The sequence below is a fragment of the Buceros rhinoceros genome, unplaced genomic scaffold (assembly GCF_000710305.1).
Source record: "Buceros rhinoceros silvestris isolate BGI_N320 unplaced genomic scaffold, ASM71030v1 scaffold23779, whole genome shotgun sequence".
NCBI classification, from domain to species: Eukaryota; Metazoa; Chordata; class Aves; order Bucerotiformes; family Bucerotidae; genus Buceros; species Buceros rhinoceros.
In genome coordinates this window covers 3,264-27,746 of record NW_010431271.1, presented here as the reverse complement: position 1 = coordinate 27,746, position 24,483 = coordinate 3,264, and the positions used below count along the sequence as shown (strand labels likewise).

At 42.7% G+C, this 24,483-nt stretch overlaps 1 protein-coding gene across 1 annotated transcript; it reads right to left on the bottom strand.

The window, feature by feature from the left end:
* Window positions 1-9,566: 9,566 nt before the first annotated feature.
* LOC104499824 (activating transcription factor 7-interacting protein 1-like) lies at window positions 9,567-14,416 on the bottom strand. The gene is made up of 3 exons (XM_010143382.1): window positions 14,257-14,416; window positions 10,558-10,667; window positions 9,567-10,202 (listed from the first exon to the last, which is right to left on the bottom strand). Exons 1-3 carry the CDS (start codon window positions 14,297-14,299, stop codon window positions 9,786-9,788), a joined length of 570 nt encoding a protein of 189 aa, XP_010141684.1. The 5' UTR covers window positions 14,300-14,416; the 3' UTR covers window positions 9,567-9,785.
* Between the last annotated feature and the right edge of the window lie 10,067 nt (window positions 14,417-24,483).

Here is a 24,483-nt window from a genome sequence, read left to right as displayed (position 1 = left end):
GCACTCTGTACTGACACTGGCTGCCTCAGTGCAGCCCAGTGCATGATCTGCTCTTCTGAGCTGTTTGGGTGGCCCTTCCCTCTGACGGGGATTGATGGGAAGAGGGTATGGCATTGCATTCTGGTGATGTGAGCAGTTGTCACCGCTGTTCCCAGAGCCAGAGTGAACTGCAGCATGACCAGTGAGTGAACCACCTCCCGTAGCAACATGGGACCTGCCTCCAGGGCTGGGCCAAGCCAGGTGGCTACTTTGGCCCGTGGTGGCCTTATCTCAGGGCTGACTTGATGTCTGGCTTTTGTCTGAGCAGTGCTTGCATCCAGGAGCATCACTAGTGGGAGAGAGAGTCCAGGCTGTGTTCTCCATGGCAGATCGGTGTGCCTGTCATCTACAGGGCATGGCTTTTGGTGATGTCTGCAAGATTTCCTTGTCTCAGCAGAGCAGCACACAACACTCAGGCTGCAAAGGTAGTGAAGGGATGTGCCCGGCCACTTCTGACAGCAGCCTGGTGCTTTTGGAAACACACCCCCACCCTGCAACATCCCCCCCACGGCCCCAGGCTGCAGTGTGGCAGCCGGGGCAGAGCTGTGTGTCTGTGCAGTGCATCTTACTGGTGAGCCATGCTGTTGTTGGTGACCGCTCTGCCTGCTCCCTCAGCTGTGGAAGTGGAACATGACAGTGAGACGGCTGTGAGGGCTGGGGCTGAACGTACTACTCTTAGTTACCTGTGTTTACACTGCGGAGCTGAGTCACGGCGCTGTTTTGTACTAGGTGTTTGTTACATATGTAATTAAGTAAAACAAGGTAAACAGCTCTTTCCTTGTGGCTTGATGGTCCAGGCTAAACAGTGCTGCCTTGTATTAGGAAGGTGAACAATGAGCAGCAGTGAGGTTTTGATCAAGCCCCTGGAATTCAGCTCCTGTGATGGGGGATGGTGGGGGAGGTTCTACACCAGATACTTGGCTGTCACAGTAGGGTGGATGTCTGCCAAGGGAAGACCGAGACCAGAAGTTACAGCAAAGCTTTTGCTGAGGATGAAAAGTCCACACAGGGACTGAAGTGATGTGTTTGGTAGAACAGGAGGATGTGATGTGTGAGTGGCTGGAGAGAACATCTGCCATGTTCAGAGGCAGGAGAGCACTGTGTAAAATGACTGACTGCTGAAGTGCTTGCAGACAGCCCTTTGTTGGGTGAAATTTGCTGAGCTGATTACGCTGCTGTGGTACCCAGACACATGGCTACGCTGTACATGTAAGCACTGGGCCACGTGCCAGTTGCTGCTGCATCTGTGCTACAGGCGGATGAGCATGATGTTTGCTTGGTGTCTCTTGTGAGCCAAAAGCGATGGCAGTGGCTCACAGGTGCTTTCAGCCAGAGGCGGCGGGGAGGAGGCAGCCCTAGTCACAGTGTTTGAAACAAACACAGCACCCCCTCCCTTCACTCCTGCCCCCAAGGTTCTCTCCCAGTGAAGGTGATGGCTCCTGTTCTAAGGGTCTGGCTCACCCACAGCTGGGACTGCAAGGACCTCGGCTGCTGTGTGAGCCCTTGCCCCGTGCGACTCATCCTTGCCCCGAGCTCTGTGCGCACAGAAGACCACCTCCATGTAATGTTTCACAATCTGAGTCACCTCTCCTGCCCTGTTCCAGCTGTGCTGGAGGAAGAGCAGTGGGGCACCCCTGAGCATAAACAGCAGCCCTCAACCAAACAGCCCTACCTCTGTGCTGGACCCTGGCTGCTCTAAGTGCTCTACTGGCTGCCCGTCACTTACCTTGTGGTGTCTTCTTGGGGCCTGTGAAGGCCTGTCCATCGTTCCTGCTGGCCTGTCATCAGGGGTAGCTCACCCTCAGCCTGGTCTGTCAGCTTTGCAAGCTCTCACTGGGACTTACTGTTTGCAGCTCCATCCTTGCAGGACAGCAATCCTGGTGCTTTCTTGCTAACCACCAAATACAAACGGGTCACTTTTGGTGTACCTGAGGTGCTTGCAGCTGATCACTGCCTTGAGAGACGTGTTTTAAACTCCTGTACTGGAGACCAGCAGCTGCAGAGCTGCTGACTGCCACAGACTGAAGTTAGCTGAATTGAACAGGCTGTAACGGGCAGAGAATGATCACTGCCTGGAGAGACGTGTTTTAACCTCCTGTACTGGAGCCCAGCAGCTGCAGAGCTGCTGACTGCCACAGACTGAAGTTAGCTGAATTGAACAGGCTGTAACGGGCAGAGAAGGCACGGAGCTGGGTCGTGAAGGGCAGTGCAGGGATCGGCGCTGACAGCAAGAACCAAAGAATCAGATGCTGGTCTGAGACTGAAAGCACAGTGTGGCTGGAGGAGGGCTGTTTGTAACACTGCAGCGGTGCAGGGTGAAGTTACTGCCTTGTCACCCGGTGTTTCTTACATAAAAAGCACTAATAGAATGGTATTGTTTGTTTAGAAGCTGGTCTCCAGGGACCAGGAAGTTGCCAGTTGATGGCAGTGTTGGAGAGGTCTCGGTGCGGGGGCTCCTCGATGCTGCCCCTGCAGGGAGCAGAGGCGTGCAGCAGGGGGGACATGCCCACTGGGCACGGGCAGTGGGAGAGCTGCCCGCCGTCCTGAGGCAGGAGCGGCTTTGTGGTCAAACAAATATGGAGTTGTGGGAAAACAGAGCTCTACTTAGCCCTTTTCTGCAAGTAAATAAATAGCTCTATCAGTGGGACCTCATGAGCCTTACGATACTAATTCCTGTGACTTTTTTTGCCGTCGATGGGTGTGCTGTTGCAGGTCACATTCCCCTTAGGAATAGCTGTCCTATGTCCTTCCTTTGTCAGCAGGCCAGCCTGGGCTGACCTGCCAACCCTGGCCATGGCAGCTGGGTCCTGTTTTTCTCCCCAGCACAGCAACAGCTGGGACCAGAAGCAAAGGGTTTGAGTAGGGCTCTGTGGACCCATAGGCCAGGGTAAGAGAACTGAGAGCCTGGTTGTCAGACAGCTGCATAAAGTTAAACTCTGTCAGTGTGTTACTCCCCTCTGCAAATCTTGCTGGGGAAAAAAGGGGAAGGCATGCTCTAAGCAAGGGATTTGTGGCTTTTTCAGATCCTGCTTCTCTTTTTTTTCTTCCCCCAAGTCCTGTGGCTTCTGAATTTTAAACTTCAGATTGTCAGTCTTGGCCAGAGAGGAACTTCATTGGTGGGGATTAATTTATGGGAGTGAGAGGTGGTTGTGATTGATAAACCTCTCTTGCAATAATAAGAAGAACCTGCTGTTCACTCACTAGAGAATGCCTCTGGAGGAAACACCTTATGACTCATGGCAGCTTTAGCTTCTGTTTGTTACTGTGCCACTTTTCAGAAATCCAGTAACAAACTCACCCCTGCTCAGCCCTCCCTGGTCATACCCTGCAGGGCCCCACCTCTCAGAGGGGGCAAGATCTGTCCACAGCCCCCCCTGCACTTGTAGCGGGAGACACCCATGAAGGTCTAACCAGAGCCTGTGGAGGCAAGACTGCCCAGCGTGCTGCAGGGAGAAATCAACTTCCTCTCTTGGTCAGTGTCCTGGGCTACTGGGCTATTCCTGGATTTGGTGGGTTTTGGTTTCCTTGTGTTACACAGTAGAGACACCCGTGAGCGCTCCAGAGGTGCACTTGGCTGTACGTACATTTGGCACTGAGGCTGTAGCCCACCCTTCCAAGCAGACTGTTGAGTGCAGGGCACAGCAACCCTGCAGCAAAATGGACCGAGTGCTCTGTAGGTTCACTTGGTCACTTCCCTTTATACCAACCACCATAAACTGCAGTTACAACAGTGCCTGAGCAGAGCGGTTACACCATCTAACACCAACGCGCTAAACTATGTGCAGTGTCAATACTCATGTTCTGAACAGGCAGTTTCAGAAAGTCTCTGGACTTTGATGTGGGATTGTGTTCAGACTTCACAAGAGTCCATCAGCCTTTGATCAGAGAGTTGAAGCAAGTTATAGGAAGAGCCAGAAAACTAATTATTATCATAAGTTAATTATGCACCCTTGAAGTCTGGGCTCAGGACTAACTTGGGGCAGGCATGGCAGTAAGTCCAGGTTTTAAGTACTCAGTTGGAGCTCTCTACAATTTGGCTGCAGAGTTGGGCCCACATGGCAGCTTTTACCATGCTGCCTTCTCGTAAGGCAATTTACTGGTTCTTGACTAAGCTGCGCAGCATCTTTGATGGTGCTACCCTTGAAAAGCAACAGGGTGGGGAAGAGAGATTTTCTTGATCCCTGCACTAAAACAGCCTTTTTATTATCACCTGTGACTGATGCGGTTAGTTCTGTGCACAACAGCTTGCCCCCTGGCTCGAGAGGCACAGCCAGTTGAGCACACCAAGACCACTGCTGCAGGCCTGAGACTCTACTGCTAAGGCTGTTGTGAAAACCAAAGTTGCCATCGCCTGCACTTTGTCTAAAGCCTCTTGCTGGAAGAATGACTATTTATTTTCTCAAAGGTCAAACCCAGCCCCTTGGGGGGAGAGGAGCATCGCATCAGCCAGCAAATTGGTTTCTATTCCTGTCCTGCTCTGGGGCATGTTTGGGGTGCAAGTTCCTGGATTTGGTCTGTCCGGGACACACAGCCCCTCTGCTTTGCAAAGCACCTGGCAGGTGACTTTCTAGAACTTACAGCATTGCTTTTGGTTTTTGCTTCCATGAGAAGGCTGGAAGGGCAGCATTGTGCAGTTGACTTTCTGGGCACAACCTAGAGCCAAACCACTGCTGCTCAACATTACCTGAGCAAGGTGGCAACAAGCCTGCCAACTCCACGCAATCTGTAGTGTCCCCTCCTCCTCCAGGTGGCAACACTTCAGAAGAGCACACACTGGGCTCTTTTTGACAGCCTTGTCTCCTGAGGTGTCTGGAACTAAGCACAGATGACTCAAAAGGTAAAAACCCAATAGTTTATTTCAAAGTATAAATTTCAGGCTTGTTAGATAAAACCCCACTACAGTTACACAGACACACACACTAATCTACAGTACATACAAAAAGGGGAAGAGCAACTGTCCAGTTTAAATTGGACATTAAATCAGTCCCACATTTTCTGTATTTACAAGTCCAGCTGCAAAACAAAACAAGAAATCAGATTCTGAGTTTCCTAACAAAGGATTTAGCCAATAAATTAAATTACTGAAGCTGAACAGGACTCCCCAAACAGCTACTACCCAGTTATCTTATTTACAGCTATACCCCGTGAAATTAAGACAGCACTTCAAATATATATATATGTATGTGTATATATAAGAAAAAAAAAGAATGCTCAGTATATGCTCAGAATACTGTGTAATGACAATAAGAAATAAAGATGCATTTTAACAGATACAGGGAAGGGATGAAAAGGAAAACTCTTTCATTTGCTTTCTCTTAGCTATCCTTATTTTTTTCGGTCTCCCCTCAGAAGGTGTTTGGAAGGAACCAGCAAATTAAAAAAATATATATTTAATATATATTGAGCTTCTATTTAAAAATCTGGATAGATATTTTTGACTAAATGAAAATACTCAAGAGTTTGTAAGAAGGCAGAATCACAGCTTGATTTTGTACAGCGTACGCAATACTCCAGTACTGGGGAGTGGCTGCTGGGGGAACAGGAACAGATTTGATCAGTCCCTGCACGTCATGGGTGCTAACTTACTGGACATTTAAGACAGACAGGCTAAAGGAAGGGCTGAAGTGACTGTGTTTGTTACAGTACAGAAACTGGTGCTCAGATACTGCTGCTGGGCCCAACTGTGTTTCCACTGAAGGCAGAAGGGGTTTTGCCCGTGTTTCCAAACGAAGCAGGGTAAGACCCCTTATGAAGACACCATGGGCCTTTCCAGCCTTGTGCTAAAACCCTTGAGATGGGCAGGTGCCTCAGTGCTTACGGTTAGTGACCTGCCATGGCCAACGGCAGCACAAATAATTAAAAGGAGCAAAGTCCAAGACCAACTACTACTCCCAGGCAAGCGGGTTAGAGCATGGAAATAAAATACAGGCTGAGGGAAACCCGCCTCTGCTCCCTCACGTTTTCTGAGGCTGCCAGCACCGATGCAGTAGACACTCTGCCTACAGTCAGCTTCTTCCTGGCGTTTAGCCACTGCAATACAATACAGCTTTTTTAGACATCTACTGAAATAAAGGAGGCCACTGAAGCTGTAACTAGGATGAACGCAGAGGAAAGGAACGGCATTTTGCCATCAGCTCTCTGCAGCAGGGCTCCTCTCCAACCAGAACCTCAAACTACTTTCAACCTGGGCATCCATGTGCCCTCGTATCTCACACAGAGAACAAACCAAACCTGAAACCAACTGGGAAAGTAAATGAGGATGGAGAACACAGCTGTAGAATCTGTGCTGGGTTTGGCAAAACACAGGGAACTAGATCCAGGGGAGTACTACCAAAATGTCACATACCCAGTCACAACAGCAAAACACTAAGTCATCAACAACGTCATACAGGCTACTGAAAGTAAGATGGAAAAATTTGCATGAAACACTGAGAAGAAACTAAACCAAACCCAACCCTTCCACTTAAAAGGCCATATAGAGATGTTTAGCCTGTTCAGAAGTGGATTATTGGAAGCCTCCAGCAACTAACATTTCTAGGAAGAGCCCCATCTAGAAGCACGGTGTGAAGAGAACCTCTGCTGAATGTTCCTGGGTATCTTGGTAATACTTTAAAATAAAGTCTGTTAAATGAAATCAGTTATTTCTGAATGTTTGTTGCTAGCAAAAGTTAGTTCTCAATAGTTTTATTATTTCTGGGAGGTAACGGATAGTAAAATAACCACCCACCCTACAACACAGGGAAAAGTGCCATGAGTTAAGGAATTAAGGAATACTCCTGTTTGTTACCGTAAGGGGTGAATATGCACTGCAGAGATCTGCTCCAGGAGGAAAATGATCTCTCTGTGTGTGTGGCCTAAGGAACAGCTACCTTCAAGGTCTCCAAACTGAGCTGGCCATCTGAAAGTCAAGCTGTGCTTTATCAGACACTTTGCCACCACTACTTAAGATCCTCAAACTGGGCCTGTAACCACCCTGCTGGGATGAAGCAGAAGAGATGTCAGCTTCCACCTCAGAGCTGCGATAGCTTCGGTCAGCAACTGGCATATTTCATCTACTCGCAAAAAATCAACCGCACTCTGCCATACATAGCGGAAATGGATCTGTGAAGCTAAAATCCAAGTTTTTACAACCAGTTCAGTGGAGAACTACATCTTTCTTCTGCAAATGAAGACGAGTCCTCTTTCTTTATGCATATGGCCCACGAAACCTCCACACATTATCAGACGACCCCTAACAATACCTCCATTGGAGGAAAGAAAAGAAATTCTAATGCAGGACTCTCACCCTCTGCCTATCCCAAACCAGACAGAGCTAAGAACAATCATGACCTAAACACAAGCACAAACTATAGAGAAGCTCATTGTATAGTTTGGGCTGGAATCACAGTTAAATAAGCAGCATAAATTCTAGGTTGTACTCGAATATTTATTTTAACTTTCAACCTATAAAACCTCATTGTACTGATATGGCCAACGGCCCTTTGGTACCACCTCAAAGATACATTAAACAACTGCCCAAGGAGGACCTGACAGCCATCAGCTGGAGTGAACTGCTCGGACCTCTCTACAGCACCGGCTTCGTAAAGACCCAACTTTCCATAAGCAGACTAAATGCATTATTAATTATTCCTTGAAATGGGCAGACAAAACATTTAATTAAATATAGAAAAATTCAAGGCATTATTGATTACTGGCACCAGTAATACAGGGACAACTGTTACTCACAGGAAAGTTACACGTTGTTCATACAGGAGGATATTCTGTGTGAACCTTCTCTCATGATAGACAGAATTTTTGCTCGCCCAAATCATTAAAATGGCTGTACTTTAAATGCAAGTTTCCAACAGAAAATACTTGTTACTCACCTGACAGAAGTGACAATCCCTGCTACAGGAAGGAGTGCAGTAAAATACCATTGACAAAAACCTGCAGTGCGGTTTCTTTCACTGATAAGGGTTCTTGAAGGGGACACTACTGAAGAGCTCATGATCTCACAGCATAATTAACCAGCCATGTTTTGGGGTTTAATTTTTCCTGCCCCTTTTCAACCTTGTTTTACATTTTAAAATGTTAAAGAAAGAGAGCACTGACATTACAAAATGTTACCTTCTACAGCTTTGCTACGTGGCGAAGGGGATGAAAAAAAAAAAGACCCTCTCCTTTCTAAATCCACTGTTGGGTTCTGCTTGGCTGGAGTGAGACTGTTGTCCTTGTTCTGAAAAGCGCCAAAATAAAACCTTACACCTACTTTCTTGTCCAGGTGTGTTACAAGTTGGTTCTGCAAAGAGCAAGTTCAACATGTCAGTGACAGCGGGCCAGATGCACCAATTTCTTTTTGCATCTCAGCAGCATCATGAAAGAGCCTACTAACATCTCCAATTGCTCACAAAGTTTTAGGCCAGTGTCTAAAATCGTTTCTCAAGCGCTTTGGGTGCATTAGCTTTCTGCAGAGGCAGGCGGGTGACTGAGATAGAGAAGAGGACCGGGGAGCCAACCTCCTGTCTTTTTGTACTCGCTGAACATCCAGAGTGAGCGTCAACAGCCAGGAGCTTTCATGGTGCCACACCACAGGGGTTTCTTCTTTGGCTGAACTGCAGCATACAGCCTTCCCAAGAGAACAGGGAAAGGCGCTGGTGGAAAATACTGTCTGTGTACGCCGATATTCTGGACCGGACAAAAACAACTACTCAAGCACCACTGTAAGGAGAGGGTTGGATGACACTGCAGATAAAAACGAATCCAGCATCAGCAGATGTTAACACTTCCTGGTCTTTACAGAAATAATGATTACTGTGGGCCAGGAAAATGAGAAGCGGTAATGAAAGGCTAGAAGGAAGGGTAAAGGGAAAAGTAATTCCAAGCAAATAAAAGAACACCACAAGGTATCTGGCTACATTTATTTCTGAAATCATTCTTTAAGGCACAAAATAAATCTAAAAAAAATAGGGCTGGGTGTATGAGGGGAAGGGCAGAGACATTATCTGAGCTAGAGAGGTGCAAATGCAGTCTCTACAATCCAGTTTCAGATCTGACCTGGGAAAGCTCCCAGTTTGAGTGAGGGATGATGGAGGAAGTAGAGGAGCATTCTTAGTTAGGAGAGGTGGAGGTAGTGGGGTGGTTTGTTGAGTTTTTTTTGTTCCCGCCACCCTCCTCTCCATATTTATGCGCATAGAGATTTCCTGGCTAGACTGAAGTTCCCTTTCCTCCCCCTCAGAGAGCTCATTACGATTTGTTAAAATAAGACCAGACCACTCAATCCTCCAGTACAAAAGTGAGACCTTAAGTCACCATTCATATCAGAGCCTGCTCACAGAGCGGTTGCGGGGCAAGAGGCCAATCTGGTTTTGCCTTCATGTTAGTGCTTTGATAGGTATTACAGATGTGTACGTTTTGCTTCAGACAAACTGTAATTTGTTATTTTGTTCCCGCTCTGAAGCGGAATCCCAGGCATCCAGGGTGCCTTTGGATAAAGGCTAGGTAGGTATCTAGGTGGAACAGCTGTCATGGAAGAGGAAAATGAGATTTTCAAATGCTCCTTGGCTTGAGCTATCCAGAAAAAACAGGCTGTCTTGCTGCAGGTGAGACTTTTATTTTGGTTCTGAATGCATGTAGTGTATCACACAGCTGTCTAAAATAATCCTGCAGAGAGTGGACTTAGAAGTGAGTTTCATGCATGGGATCAACCCTCCAAAACTGGGGTAATTCTTGGTAGTAGGACAAGTTTAAAGGCTCCAAAGATCTCTAGTTTAACTGCTCTGGGAAGAGATCACATCTGTGGACTGGGGATCACAGAAGGGTCCAAAACGTCCATAGATGTCCTTAGCCCGGACCGCAAAGTAGTATTTGCTGCCAGACACAAACTGCGTAAGAGTGCATGCCATAGGTAGCGGGAGGGCTTTCACTTCTCCGATCTTCTTCCACTGGGAGGGCATAGTGGCACTCGGGTCCTCGTGGTAGGCGTAGAGATGGTAACTGTCCACAGCAGCACAGCTCCGGTCTACCTCCATGACGCTCCATGACAGCACAATACCATTCTGGCTCTGTACCCGTGCCAGCTTCAGCTGTGGCTTTTGAGGCAGAGAAGTGTTGGCAGCTTCAGGGGGCAAGCGTGCTGGCTGAGGTGCCTCTGGGAGTGGGGCGGGATGTACAGGGCGTGGTGGCTCCTAAGCAACATAAGAGCAATAAGGGAAAGGTCAGAGTCTACAGCAGTGGAAGGAGGCTTTAATTCAGCATTCCCAGGCAAACGGAAACAAATGAGCTTGCAATCACCCAACCATCACAACTCAAAGTCCTGTGTGCAGAGAACACACAAGCAAGAGAGCAGCAGCAAAAGTTGAGAAGGGGTGAGACCAGGGATGCCAAAGGTCTTACTATTCACATATAAATCTCTAGCTGTACAGATGATCGCTGCCACAGTTATTCCCCTGTATCCCTCTTTGCTTTCCACCAAAGAGGTGAAGGACTGAACTCCATGCCCTTTACCAAGACTGAAGAGGTAATTTCAAAAGGACTGCTCACAGCATGCACTTGTGGTGGTCGATGATGCACTGTAAGTTGAGGTGCTCCAGATCCAAGAGTTAGTCCGTTGTTCACAACGTAGGCAGTCTGAGGCATCCGCACGGCCATACCTGTAAGAAGCACAGTGAATACTCTGAGTACTCAGTACTTAAAATCAGCTGAACAGAACACAGGAAGACCAACTCCTTCAGTTCAGTTGGGTAGCACCAAATTTCAGGCTGATACGCTCCCCTCAAACCACCAGTAGACTGGTGAAGTAACCGCACGACAACAAGTCCACCTCCCATCCCCTGAAGCTGTAAAAGTGAAGAGAGCAAGTGCTTATGTCTGCAGAGGGGACAGAATAATGTTTTAAACATTTTTAGCATGAAATAAATGGGTGGGGAGGGCAAGTGTGGGAAATACAGGAGCTTAACAATGAAAAGAGAAATTGCATCACTTTGGTATTCAGAAAGAAAAGATAAATGCTGCTGCAGCAGAATGACACCCGCTCCGTACTGAAGTGCCAGAAAGGTGTGCTGTGGATGGCACCAAAACCAATAAAGGTAAGTCACTGATGAAGCAGCTCGTCCTTCCTCACAGAATGGACACCACAAGGGTGTCACCATGTAATTCATTCCCACAGCAGAATGACCCGACTGTCGGGAATAAACTAGGTACTTTTACAGCCTTGTAGATAATATCCAGAACTCCTGTAAGCTACCAAGGTTTCATTCATGTTATACTACATCTCACTCACTTAAGTAACTTTTGTCCGCTTACTGTTGGAACATGCATGTTCTGTGAGCTCAAAGCTTTTGCTCATTGTTATGGGTTGCCTAGGGTGTTCCTCTTTTGCCGTCTAGACAGTCAAGACTTGAGGTAGTCACCACCACCCCCTAGTTTCACGCCTGGACGAGATCAAAGCATTCTAGTACTCCAGAAAAGATTGCAGAGCAACGTGTCAGGAAACCGCAGGTACTGTATGGCAATTTCTTCCCTACATGAATAGCTGTCAAGCTGCAGTCAGAGGTGATGAGTGCCAGAAGACTGTGTCATCTCTTGAGTCTGAAGCTCAGAAGAGGGAACTCCAAGTGCTAAAGTCTTACTGCTTTTATAACGAAAGTGCTGAACTCTAGGTAGCTGTTTCACATCTTTTTCCTATTGGCACATCCATCTAAGAAGCTAATGAAACTCCTGTAGGATAAACAGTCACCTGACTTGGCTATTTCTCATCGGTGAGGATCCAATCAGATTCTCTGTTCTAGCATGACTATGGTTCTATCTCAGAAGATTACAATAATTTGAAGAAAGATGGACAGAAATGCCTCAGTAAGATACAAGGTACAAATTTAGCATTATTTCTAGGTAGGCCTACTACTTAGTTGAAGTACAAAACTCTGATTTGCAAAACACTGAGGGAGTTCTCACAGTCCATCTTTTCAAAGACAAAGCACAGAGGTCTTACGCAGAAGAATTTGCTACTGACACTAAAGACTGTTTCAATGATAATTTAAACTGATACACATCAGTAGCAGCATTTCTGAAAGCTGTGCAACAAAGAAGGTAAAATAATGTAGAATGCACTGAAAGATGGAAACTCACGACAGCTAAAAGGGATCCAGAAACATGATTGCTTTTTTGTTAACGATACACAAACTCCCTCTGCCCGGTATGCAAATACGAAGCCTTGAAATGATCCGTATTCTAACTAAACTGGTCCTGTATCTGCCCAGGATAACCATCGGGCTTCATTGTCCTGAGGTACAGGGAACGCACAGTGCTATGGAGGAACTGTCATTTCCTTACACGCTGTGTGGCTTGTCAGGCAACAGTACTGTGTAATACACACACATGCTTTTCAAACCAGAGTAACAGAACTGCTTCTATCAGAATCACAGGAAAGTCCAGGTTTGAAGGGACCTCTCAAGATGATTTGGCCCAGTTTTTTGTTGAAAGAAGGCTCTTAAATTAGGTTATTCAGGGTTTAGTCAAGCTGAATCTTAACTATTTTGGTGGAAACCTGCCTTCTGAGAATTTTTAAGCAGACAACTGAAAGATAAGCATTCAATGCTTATCACTGGACCATCAGGTCAAAAGCACATTACACAGAGATCTGTTGTTGGGTGACCCTGCCCAAAAAACGTGTTTCCTCAGGAAAACTCACTGAGTTTTCCTAGAAGAGGCCTTAAAATGGTGTACGATGTTCTTCAACAACACATTACTTATGTTGCATGCCTAACACAAGAAGGTATTCTGTAGATGTTAATACTAGTGATGTGTATAATACCTGCTCTAAGAAGTGGCAGATTCTGACAAAAACATGTATTTTATATTTTGGTACAGAAGAAGAAAATACTATTAAAAGTATTAAACATATGTGAAGGCACAGTTAAGTTCTCAAAACTTCTAAAACAACAGCTAGTTCACACATGTCTACCTTGTAGCTAAGGGTGACGATAAGCATGGGCTGAGGTTACCTTGCCAATATGGCCTTTTGCCAACAGGATCACAAGATGCACATGTGTCCCTCAAAAGATACTGCTGGTCAGAAGAACCCAAAGTCAAATGCACAAGGGTGTAAGAAGTTTAATAAATATGAGCAACTGCTCTGGAAAGAACAGCGATTTCTTCACACCCTGACATTTCACAGCAGTAGCTCACAAACTGTCTGACTGATTTCTGCTCAGCTAGCACAGCTGATTTTTCACAGCCCATGGTAACGCAGCTGAATCCAGTCGTCAGACATACGTGGATATTCTCCTTTCCAAAAAATATAGCTTCAGCACAAGGAATCGATTATTTCTGCACAAACCTACATAGGTACGGTCTTACATGGCTCAAACACGCTGTGTTCTGAGTCTGCCTTATACAGAGGGTGTCTAAAAAAATCACTACCTGGTCATCACAAAAGCAGGCTCGCACTCAGTGCACTGGAACAGGGAAATTTATGTTTAACATAATGATGTTAAAATATACATAGTGTAGAAATTGTGGGGAGCTAACAAAAGGCAGCTAACATCTACTACTTCTTAACAAAATGTAAAACTATCATTTAAGGGCTTCATTTTTGACATTACTGCTCATTTCAGAAAAAGAGTTTACTGCTATGGGAAGACACCGGTTACACCTTTGCAAAGTCAAGATGAATTTGTTGACATCTCTAGTCAAGGAAACTCAAACATCTATCTATCAATTTCCGACACATCTGTTGAGAAATTTCATTTGTCCAGGCCTGAAGAAAGTAAGAAAATTTTCTGGGCACAGGACATCAGAGATTGTTAAAGAATTACATTAGGATGCCTGATATAAATGTAGCTTTTAGACAGGAAACTGAACACCATTTACTACATACTTGTATAAAGTCACTCCATAACAAAACAGTCTAACTATCTTTTTACAGAACAGTGGTGATCATCACATTACCTTCCACTACCTTCTAAAGTATCAGACAATGTCATCCAGAGATGCTTCATTGGCAAAGCTAGTGCTGAGATGACTTAAATCCATTTTTTCCTCATCCACATAGCTGCAAAAGGAATGATTTAATAGCCTGAGATGTGTCTCAAGTCTGTAAGCTGGAAAAAAGCTCTCACCAATATAATCTGGACTAGTATTTAAAAAAAAACCCCAAACCAAAAATCCAAACCCCACATCCACCAGGTAGAACATATCAAGCTGTGTCACGCTAAAATGCGGCTGAAAGAAAGCATCCCCTACCTGCAGTCTGCGGGTTGACTGGCCTTAGACCTGGGCTCGGCATGAGAGCTCCTCTTACAGGATTCTGAGCTGGTGGTGCGGGAAGAGTGGTATAGACCACCTGATGGTTAGTGGGAGTTCTTGGTATAGGAAGTTTTGCAGCAGTTTGAGTCACTGGCCGATGAGTTACATTCACTGTTGTCGGAGCTGGAACAAGACAGACAGATCACAACCTAGAATGGAATTCCAGGACATTAATCTGAGATGCCTATTCCAGAGTACACACCTCCTCTGGACAACTCGCTCATCTGAGCCATGAAAAATAAAAACTCTCTCTGTAAAATTCTATTGGCCTTTGATAATGCAAGGAAAGAGAAAGCCTAACCAAACAGTAACCTCCACCTGAAATAATAATGCCAATATAGATACCAATTCCAAATGGAAAAGATAAATGTAATACTCTTCCCCCTGTCCAAAAAAAGGGGGGAAAAAAAAAGGTCCTGAATGTAAGCACAAGCTTTGGAGAATATAAAGCCCACCCCCAAAGACTCTGTAGAACAGATCAGTCACAAGAAAATCCTAATGCCAACTAATCTTCAACAATCATATACAGAAGACGAGAGTAAAATAAAGAAAAAAAAAAAAGAGGATCTATGTTTCTTTATGTTAGAAAGAAAAGGGGAAAAGCAAACAAACAAATCACACTGCAGACACAATAACATTTAACAGAGGATGGAACTTCAGCGTCAGCCATACCATTCACTCTGCCAAAAGGATTAATTGCCAGTGCAGGTGGACAGAACTAGGCGCGATATTGCTAGTGTTTTTTTCCCCTCAATACTTAAATAATGCAACTGCTTCTTCTCCTTTACTTTTACAAACAACAGTATTTAAGAATTTCCATGACCATCCATCCTTAGTAGGATTTTCTTCCTCTCCATGGAATTCATTTGATCCTGAATTCTTTCCAAACCAACAAGACTATCGTTCCCTTTAACTTCATCAGTTTTACAAAAACAGATATGGGAAACTAACAGGAACGGAAGATAAAAAAGTGACTCAGACATTCTGAGTATTTGTCTGAAAAGATTAGTGCAATGTAGAACATACAAGAGTCTAGTTTAAGAAAAAAAGCAGCCACTGCTTTCACGAAACAATGTAAAATGAAGTTACCTGCAGGTAACACGTGGAGGGTGGTTGGGGAAGGTCCACTTGTTGGCACACCTGTCTGCTGCACAGGGTTTGGTGGCAAGGGCTGCAAAGGCTGTGGAGGCTGCGAGGGTCGAGCCACGGGCTGGGGGGGGATGGGGGGGGCTGGTACCAGGGGCGGCACACCTGTCTGCTGCACAGGGTTTGGTGGCAAGGGCTGCAAAGGCTGTGGAGGCTGCGAGGGTCGAGCCACGGGCTGGGTGGGTATGGTGGGTCCTGTAACAGGTGTCTGGTTCTGCTTCTTGCCATCTGCTTTAAAACAAAGTTACAGACAACAGAAAACAGAAATTAGAACATCACAGAGTTTTAAAATCTCTTTTTCCTGGTCTTTCACGAAGAATTATTTCCTGGCATGACATTCCTTTGATCTTTTCACTCTGCAAACAAAACTGTAGAAAATTCATTCAATTCCCTCACTTTCATCATCTCGATATCTCCCCCCATACTCCATAATGTTTCATTCTATCATCATTTAGTCTGCATATTTCAGCATAATTTGGGAACACAAATTTAATGGAACACTATGCCAAAGTCTTTCAAAGTTTCTATTAAAAAGAATAGCCCAAACCCTTAGAAGGTTTAAACACTGCTGTACTCAATTTGTTTTAAAAAAATTACAGAGCTCCCTAAATAATTGTCTACCTTTGATGCTTACATACTTTTGTCATTTGCTGACTCTTTCCTTTGTTCAATCAGCCCTGTTTGTTGATGTTCTGAATTTTCATACTATTTTCTTAGAAAAGGGGAATCGCTTTAATATTTATAGAAAACTTTAAAAAGAGAATTTGTTTTGCACATTGACACCCTCAACATGACTTACTGACTTGTAAGAAGTGAAAAATAGTGTCTGTATCTGTAGTTTACTATAGCAGTATTTTTTCCTGCTTTAATTTATTTGTGACAAGTTAAAATATTCATTTGAGTGCAAGTCTGTATGTAATCAAGCCTGTGCATAAGTTGAATTAAGAAGAATTGAGAAGCTTTTGCCTGGATATTTCAGCTAGATTAGAGTAGTAGTGGAGCAGAGAAGGCTCCACCAAAACCTAAAAAATCACAAGAAAAAAGAGTAGGTTTTAAGAACACCCCTTCAAAAAAGATTTGTTCTAATAAAACTGTACATGCAGCAGGCACTAATGTAGTAAAAGAATGTATGATATAAAAATAAAAAAGCACATTAACAGGTATTTTATTCCTAAGGAAACATATCGGTAATATATTGAACACCACACTTAGAACTATCAGTTAAGCACAGTATATTTAAAAGCATCAAGAACAGGGTCAATGGCAGTGTAGCTCAAAACACTGGGTTTTTTTTAGCAGCTGGAGACTATTTTCATGGTCTCACCAAGCTGTCTTTAACACCAGCTACTAACAGTTTGTAGTAGTAGTTCCATTCATAAACTGCTGTATGATAAATACAATTCAAGACCTCAAAAACACAATATAAATTGCAGTCCACACCGACTTCCTGTAGACTGAATAGCCAAGCTACCTCACTGAAGGCATTTGATGAAAATATAATTTTCTTTTATCAAAGTCTATAAAAAGGAGAAGTAAAAGGATGCTCATTTTGAAAACAATGAATTAGTGCAACATCATCCATTTAGGAATCGCTCAGAACATCTACTATTAACGTGGGAAATCACGTATGGGGCAGTGAAGATACCAGGAAAACCTGCACATTGTTAATTATGGAATGTCTGCGTATTGCTTGTCTGATAAAGAAGGAAGGAAATGCAAATCTAGGCTGTATCACGTGAGTGTTTCCACAGTGTGATGGTAGTACTTTCTTCTTCTCCCTACATGAAGCACTAATTTGAATGTAAACTTGTGTGTAAAAAGGAGGTTGCAAGTTAGAAACACACGTTTCTGTGCTAATAGAGTGGGGTTTCAAAATGCTAAACCAGCTGTTGAAGGACAGCTACTCTGTCTTGTAGGAGTACAGCGTCCACTGGCTCAAGCATAGGATTACAGCTCCTACTCAATCACCATGACACTAAAAAAATAATTAAAAAAAAAAACAAAGAAAACCAAAAAACCCCAACCCACCCCCAAAGCCAACCAAAAATCTCCCCCACTCAAAACATGATTAGCCCTTAAAAATAATGCACAGGGTTTTGTCTATCTATCATGACTGAAGACATGGCCTAAATACAGGACTGCTCTTCCACGACCCAAATACAGAAACATTGATTTCAGTTTAATAACCTCTTGAAACACAACACCTAAAAATTCCACAGTTCTTAACCTAACGTTTATGTCTAATTTACCCTACATGCATTCTTTTATATACAGTATGTACAGATATTGATTACTGATCCAAATGGAAACATCATTGGAAAAAGGAAGTGATGGAGAGTAGATGACGTTAACAAGTTTAAAAATCTACCACAATGTTAAAATTTACTTTCAACCCAAATCTTTAGTAATTTCAACCAACAAGGACACACATTGTAGTTGTATACTACCAGAATAGTTAACTTTGTTTCCTAGTTGTACCAGGAGAGATCTAAAGGTAAGCACATAATAGGAATCTCTCCCCGGATATTAACATTTATTTAAACATCTTTTATAACTAACAGAATTAAGTTTACTTAGCATGCAGGTGACAGTGCTTTAAATAAAATAATCAGGACCTGAGTGTTCCCAAAACCCCTACAGAAGTGTTGCTCTTTTATTTGAATTGGTACTAACTGATATTCCAGCATACTGCAGTTAACACCATAATGCTGGAGGTACTTTCTATCCTGATGTGTGTAACCAATAAATCTAGAACAAAATAAAACTTGTTTCACATTTGCTGTAAGCAAAGTGCAGTGGGAAAAATATTTGACCAAAAGTATATCCTTGTATATAATTATGCAAAAGCTGTCAGAAGTGTACTCTTCCTCTTTTTAACCTGAATGCCCTTATCAGAAAACGTGACATATTTTACAAGAAACTTCCTTGAAATCCTAGATATGTGTTTTTGGTGCATGGTGAAACTCAACCTTTTATGAATTCTAGTCCATATATTTCTACAGCTTTCATAAAAAAAATACTGACTCCTCACTCACACGAAGTCTGAACATAAACTTATTTGCAAGGCTGCAGGCTATCAGAGAGAGTTCAGCTTCTGCTTTGCAGTGAAGAGACATGTATGAGCTAACCCAGCCTGAAAGTACCTCACTAACCTTCCTCCTAATAAAAGGATGACTTTCTAGAACCTGACAGCTTGCGATAAAGAATCACAGAATATCCCACAGGAGAAAATTGTAAGACACTGGCTCAAGCCTTGAAAAAGAAACTGAGAAAGAATTAAGTTACTACACTGTAATGCAGCTGCGACTCTGCTGTGGCTCCTAGCACTTCTATCTAGAGAAGCATCATTACAGTTGCACGTGCAAGTATGGTGTTGATCTTTTATGGTAATTATGCAGTAAAGACACACTTCATGTGATCAGGAGGAAAAACCCTCTAAAAAATGTTTCTTTTGATTGAAAAAGATTAGCTGAAAAGCATTACAATACTGTGACATACCATAAATCCATTTAGATCTGTTGGTGTCTTTTACAGAATATTGAACAGGGGAGCTTAGCCTTACCTGACAGATTTCCACAGCCCAAGTGCAACCATCTTTTTTATTTTTTTCAGAACTAAGCCTAAGAAGAGATGACAGTGGTAAAAACTTGATTCCCTATGCTATTCTGACACTCAGCTACACAATTCACAGAATCAACAAAATCCTGGCTGGAAAGGACCACCGGAGGCCATATAGTCCAACTTCTTGTTGAAGCTGGACTGTCACCAGCACTAATTGAAATGAGCTGCAGTTTTGACCAGCTGAATCTTGAGAACATTCAAGAGTGGAGTTTCTACCATCTCTCTCTGCTGCACTACCTTCCTACTGCGATTTCCCCTCACGCTAAGTTTTAAGCTCTTGAACTTGCAATTCATGGCCCCTGCCCCTTGATCTGCACCTGGCACTGCTGAGAAGAGTTGTCCTCCACCATCTTTGTACCTATCCTCCAAGCAGTTGTAGGCTGCTATTCCACTACCTCTCAGTTTGCTCTTTGCCAAACATGCCACGGTCTGTCGACCTCTTCTCACAGGTCAGGTACTCTAGGCTCCCACCATCCTGACATCACCTATCAGATTCTCTCCACTGCTACCACAAGTCTTCCGAACTCAAGGAAAGGGGAGCCAAGACTGGACCTTGTATTTCAGGTGTGGTCCCACTAGTGTCAGCGTGGAGAGAATACTAACTGAAATTTAAATGGGGACATTCTGTTGGCTCATACTCAATCCAGCACCCACCATACACCCTCTACAGATAAAGGAACCAGACTGTTAGCTATCTGAATTGCATCATGCTTCTCTAATACTTGCATACCACATGCGCTTCCCTTTTGGTGGTTAACATGACATTTCTTCCTCACTGAAAGAAATGCTACTATATGCCAATATGATTTTCTATATTTGTGTAACACAGAGCAAGTCAAGCTATTAATTATTTATGTGTAGAGAACTTGAACACACTAGCTAAAGAGAGGTTATCTAACTGAGGTTGTCTAGAGGAACCAACCTTTTGGTGGCTGCACCTCAGAATGCAGTGCAGGGAGCATGCATTTAGAGATCACGCAGAACTAAAATTTAGAATCATAGACTCGTTTAGGTCGGAAAAGACCTTTAAAATCTTATCTTTCATAGCAGAAATATTTATTTTTCAGCTGACAGCACAATACATGGTCTTAAGTACTAACTCTTGCTCTCTGAAATACTATAATTCTTCACTAATCCAATGCTAATTGTAATTAGGCCTGCCCACAGTTAAACAAGACTCATAAAAAAATGTAGTCTTTTAAAAAAAGATTAAGTGCATCCAAACTGCCAAAGGATTTAAGAGCACAACTACATTTACTCTTATCTTAGCATACAGTCCCAAAGCAAAGAACAGATCTGCATTTGGTATTTAAACTCTTGAACACTGGTTTCTTAGTTCAACAGTCGATTAGAAGCTGTAATAATCTAGTCCCTGAATATCGACTGTAGGATTAAAAGGTCTTTATCAGTAAAGAGAAAAATTAAATACATCTAGAAGAACTTCTGAATTTATAATAAAGACTTCAAATATTTCAAATTATTCCCCAAGCCTAACAGATTTAAGCATAGACAGCAACAATGCTTAAATTAAGAGAAAGGTAAAAATCTTGAAGGCTGTTCTACAGCAAGTAGATTCTTTTTATTTAATGCCTATCAGAATTCTTTAACGTTTAACTGAAACACCAAGGAATAAAATACACTAAGCAGAAACAGAAATTTCTTTCTGTCATTCATGGAATGAAATAAGACTTGTAGCTTGATTACCCCTGCAGCTAGCAAAATAATCTTCACCAACCTTGACAAGAGCCATCATCCTCTTCATCCAGTGTAAGATCAATGACACCTCCTGAATCACTTCCTGCGACCTTCCCGCTCTGAAAGACAAAACTCCTTCATTTTGCAAAAGCAAATCCAGGGAACACAGGAGGAAAAGGGATACAAACTGAACATTCAGAAGGAGAGGTCTCAGAATTTATACTCTTATTAGAAAGGAACTGATGAAATGAGCAGGAGAACTTTCAGACAAATTTCCCAAGACTTGAAAACCAGGCAATAACCAAATTACTGTATTGTGGTATCAAATTCTGAAGTAATTTTAGCTTTGCAAAGAGTAAAAAACCCTGATGCTGAGTAGCATATTGTTATTTTACAAGCACAAATAACAGGTACAAGTTATTTTACAAGTACAAATAACAGGTTGGTGTTATATACCAACATTTTAATCCGATTGTAACCTGTGCTCTCCTCTATAGAACAGTCACCAGGACAATATATTATTTAACTTGAGACAGCTCTGCCTATGTGCCTATACAGAAATCGACTTCACAATAAGAAAAAGGGAAAGCTACACTGGAACCTGTATTATAAAACATGTCATCAAAAGCCATCCCAACTGTATCCAGATTTTTAAAGTAATTTCATTACTGTATTTTCATCCATTATTACAAATTTTAGCATTCTATTATTCTGCACTTGCATCCATTTGTAGCCATCTCTTTATAGGTGATAAAGACATCTTTTAAGCTACTGTAAAGGCTAAATGTTATAGAAAAACCCTAGAGGACCATCAAGCAAGATTTATCTTCTGCATCAATTGCTGCCTCTTGGCTCTTTAGGCTGGAGGGACTACCAATGTTTTCCTTTAAGTGATGGAAAAAATATGAGGGGAGGTTCTGTATATTTTGGGGGTTTTAAATATACTTTCTAGAAAAAAAATCTTGAATGATAGCAATTTCTAGTTCCTTAAACTTGCCGCAAAAAAATTAGGGATTTTTTTGGTTTTATAGAAGACATGGTTATTTATTGTTGAACTCCTACCAATTTATGTATTAGAGGAAATAAGGTTTCTTAGGACAGACAAAGAGTTAGGAAACCAATGTAATTATCAAAATCTCTGAACAATTAACACAGAAAAAAGCATTAAGAGTTAACAGCTCCACAGAGCCTGTAAAAATGCCAACATGACATATCCTAGGAATATTCGAGATTTTTCTATGCACTCAGATGGGGACAGATGCAAAAAGCCTAAGCATTGGATTATCTGCTCTATGACCTTTGATTTCGGCAAAACTAAGACTTTGAAGATGTCCTAAAGACAATTCTCAGAGAGGCAAGGCTTTGAGGAGCAGGAAGAGAGGTATTGTATGAGCATTAAACGCAAACAAAAGCTGTGTCCAAATTATTGGTCACTGAATTTGGAATGCCTGACATGACTGTTCATCACGCATTATTACAACCTGATTTCTCCTTGCCTTAAGTTCTGATACTGCCACTGATGAAATTTTGCTAATAACCTACATGATACACTATTTGAGTATGAAATATCTAACTGCTTAAGTTCACAGGCGATAGGGACTCTATCTTTCCTATGCATAAACATCTCTCAAATTTATTAACCATGGAATTCTTCTGTTGAGTGATTTCTATTCCAAAGACTTTCCAGCTTCAGTTTTCTTAGTATGACAGCTGATTTACACACTTGAAGCTTAAGAGAAAAGGCACATTCAAATAATCAATGATTACTTCGTTTGCATAAAGTCAGGAGGAATTTCATTCCAACTTGATAATCTTCCCAGTCAATATCTTCCCAGTATTTTGAACTACAGCCCTCTCTGCCAGGAGAGAGCAGATTGAAAAATGAAGGGGGAGATTTATAAGGAACCGGAGAAATAAAAACCTAACATGAAGCTATTAATTTCTCCCCACTATAAAACACATTAGTCTGAAGTAATTTCCTTTCAATTCTTCCTTGGCAAGGAAATCTAAATCCTTAGAAAACTACTCTCTGATAGCTGACCATTTTGAAGCACTACTTAATTGTGCCAGATGAGGAAATTCCTTGAACTTCCAAGTCAGCAAGTGTCATTGCATGCATTTTTATTTTTGTGTGTTTGGAAGGCCATAATCTCGAGTTAGTTAAACAGGCAACTATTAAATGATAAATCCAATCAACAGACAAGGTCTCATACATGCACTTCTCAGACCTCCTTGTAGTTACCCAGCCACGCTATTCAAGGTTTTCTACCAAACAACCCGGGTAGCAACCTCCTCAACAGGAACTATTCCTAAGTTGTTAGGTTTTTCCCACAACCCACACTAGAAACGGCAGTTTTGAGTGGTGGTCTGTGACACATCTCCCAGTCCTGGTCCCAGCTGCTCCAAGAAGATACTGTACTCCGTACACAGCACATCCTGAAATGCTGACTACCCAGCCTCCTCAACTAGATTCCCCTTATTCACTGACCATACACCTCCACTGAATGATATACAAGGGTACAGGAAAATTTTTAAGGAAACTTGAAACACTGAAAATCATGCAGTATGTGTTTCCTGTCTATGGGGTATGGTGTAGACAGGGTATCCCCCACAGAGAACAGACTGCTAATTATGCCTGCCATAAAGATTCGGATTTTGACTACTGGACTTCCAGTCATATATGAACAACATTCACATTTATGTCAAAAATTGAAATAAGAGAACAAGTCTTTCCGCTCCTAATACTAGATTTCAGCAAGCATTGGGAGAGAAACTGGTAATGCAGAAAAGCAAAGCCAAGGCGTTCTGGTCTGCTATCAGTTTTCAGCTTTCTCCAAACAGAGAAAGCCTAGAATCTGAACTTGCTTCAGCTGATCTCTGCAGGAGAGCAAAATGATGCAATCGTAACATCTTTTCATCAACACAGTCACACTAGTGAAATAGTTAAAACCATTTAATGAGAATCCAAAACATATGCCTGGTCCTTTAGTTCACATATTGCCTAGCAAGTCTGAATTCAGTTGCCCTAAAAATAACAAATAACCTGGAACAGAAAGAAAATAACCACAGCAGTATAAAGTGATCTCTATCTATTTAAAGATCACAGTTACAAAAAAGCCAAAGCAAACAAAGCCGCAACCCCCAAAACCATCGTTTAATTGTTAGTCAGAACCAGAGCACCAGTCTCCGAACAGACCAGAAGTGGCATTTAAATGAGATTGTTTACAACAGCATCTGAGTAGTTTCTAGTAGCCAAACAGAAAAAAGTTTACACTGAGATTTAAAAAGAAATGTAAATTGACGAAGTCCTTTTTTCCTGTCCTGTTTAACGGCTCATGTATATTAATGTATATGCCTTTAAACTCTAAGTAAGTAGAAATCCTCCAAAATGCTGTCATTCACACTGCCATTTTGGACCCCTTTTATCCATAGCTGATGAGGTAACTTTGTACAAACTGGAAGTCACTACACCAGGAAATGAACCATCCAGTTAACCATAGCTGCGTCTGAGCTGCCTTAGTTCAACTCTATCTGCTTTCACATAGCAGCCAGCAGTGTAACAATCTTAAAGTGAAACAATGCAATGAAAAAAATTAAAAATGGAATTAAATTTAAACCTAACAAATCCTACTCCGAAATGTCACAGTTTTAAAAGCACACGTGAAACAAAAAGTAACAAAGCAAGAAAAATACGAGACTTCA

Excerpts from the sequence above, each read along its gene's own strand:
- LOC104499824 (XM_010143382.1), bottom strand. The coding sequence starts at position 14,299 with ATGCCGAGCCCAGGTCTAAGGCCAGTCAACCCGCAGACTGCAG. Across the intron at positions 10,668-14,256 it reads AGTCAACCCGCAGACTGCAG|GTATGGCCGTGCGGATGCCT; the intron begins GTAGGGGATGCT and ends TGCTTCTTACAG. Across the intron at positions 10,203-10,557 it reads GACCACCACAAGTGCATGCT|GAGCCACCACGCCCTGTACA; the intron begins GTGAGCAGTCCT and ends TATGTTGCTTAG.